The following is a 1,820-nucleotide window of genomic DNA, read 5'->3' as shown; positions in this document are numbered from 1 at the left end:
TGATGGGGGGGTGCCTGGTCGGCCTCCCTCTGTGGGTGGCTTCCTTACCATAATTACCATCCAATGCTTGCGCTGCCGTGGTGTAAACCGGTACTGTGGGCTCGTCCATTCATGCTCGACCTGCGTTCGGGCGAAAAACATCAACATCTGCTGCCATGGCCTCACGTGCTCGGCGATGCTCTCCTCTCCTCGTCCATGTATGCCTGCAACGGGGTGTGCCGGGTCTGGTGTCGCTCTGTGCGGATGGCCTCGATGCGGACGAAGTGGCCCAGCCGTGTGATGACTCGCTGGCTGGTACGGGCAACCTGACCCATGGCCTCCCAGATGGCCCTCGCGGCCAGTTCATCTGGGCACGTGGTGTCATCCTCGAGCCGCTGCACGCAGTTGACCAGATCATTGGGTGCGATGTTGGTCAAGTACACCGGCCATCTGGTCCGCCGCAGCCATGGGTTGGCTTCATCGTGCTCCCCGGCCTGGATGACATTGCTGGTCTGCCGTTGCTGTTCCCGGTAAAACCGCTCCAGCTCATCAATGACATGGCTGGCTCTGTTCTGGTCTGGCGTGCCGGTGTGCTCAGTAGTCTCCTTAGTCTGGATCTGTATGTAGTGGGAGCCCTTGCGCGATGCAAATACCTGCTGGAACTGCACCTTCTGGCATGATCTGTCCACCTCATCCTGTGCTGCCGTACGCTTTTGTGGCGCTGTACGGCCACGGCTGGGATATGGCGACCAGCTGTGCTTGTTCTGCCAGTGCTTGCGCATGGTGTTCATGTTCCCTGCCACATACTGGCACTGGGGATCCCGCTGGCACCTGTAGCCATCTTGAATGGGTAGTTCCGGGATTGGTTCATTCAGTATTGTGGGCAGTGTTAACTGTGTAGTATGTGGGCAGTGTTAACTGTGTAGTATCTCGAGCCACATTGTCCCACTGTTCAATGTTCTCCTTTATCTGCTGAACCACCGCATGCTTTAGCTGATGGGCAAGTCAGTGAACATGGGATGGACTTTGTGGGAAAGATAGAGGTTTTAATTCATGTAGCAGATCATATGATTGATCTCACTTTCTTCAATGTGATCTTTGCTTCCACTACAATGTGTCAAGATCTACATTGTGGCTCAGATCATCAGTTTATATTCTCCTTTATCTGCTGAACCACCGCATGCTTTAGCTGATGGGCCTTGCCTTTCAGATGCCGTTCAATCTCTGTTGGCCACACAGCGTGCTTGCACCGGCGGCATATGATAATGAGGTATGATTCACAGTGGATAAATAATTGATGTTCCATGTCGATGCTTGGTCTGTCTTGTGCATTGAATATATATATATTTCCTTCATTCAGTGTCTTTGTGTGAAACTTGACAGGATCTGATCTGGTGTGAATGTTTGTTTTTCTGTGTTTAAAATCACTCCAGAATGAAGCCTTTCAGTTTTCTTATATGTTTTGCTATTTTTATTTACTTTGTTGATCTTGCACCGCTTTGCACCGCTCCGTTGCCTGGGTGAAAATATATATATTTAGTTGGGTCTGGTTGGGTTGGTGGCTTACCCCATCAAACATCGCACCTCAACTCATTGACTTTGACACCACAATGTAACCCCTTCCCGGCGGAATTATCGCTTTTGATTTGGATATGTTGTATTCCATATGCCACTACGGCCTACATGCAAAGTTTGAAGTAATGGGGTGGCTGGCTGCCGCAGAAGGGAAGGGAAGATGGAGCTCGACTGTGACCGGGCCCCACTGCGGGCACGCGGAGGCGGGAGCGGGAGCACGCACGGGCGGCCAATCAGGGACGGAGAAAATCGGACGGGGGCTCGTC

At 52.1% G+C, this 1,820-nt stretch overlaps 1 protein-coding gene across 1 annotated transcript; it reads right to left on the bottom strand.

The window, feature by feature from the left end:
* Positions 1-161: 161 nt before the first annotated feature.
* Positions 162-770, bottom strand: HCAG_09194 (predicted protein; the record flags this gene model as incomplete). Its single annotated transcript, XM_001535828.1, has 1 exon — positions 162-770. The coding sequence occupies one exon, from the start codon at positions 768-770 to the stop codon at positions 162-164; it is 609 nt and encodes a 202-aa protein (XP_001535878.1).
* Positions 771-1,820: the final 1,050 nt, after the last annotated feature.

The sequence above is a fragment of the Histoplasma capsulatum genome, genomic scaffold, assembly GCF_000149585.1.
Source record: "Histoplasma capsulatum NAm1 scaffold_60 genomic scaffold, whole genome shotgun sequence".
Classification (NCBI taxonomy): domain Eukaryota; kingdom Fungi; phylum Ascomycota; class Eurotiomycetes; order Onygenales; family Ajellomycetaceae; genus Histoplasma; species Histoplasma mississippiense.
This window is presented reverse-complemented; position numbering and strand designations above follow the sequence as displayed.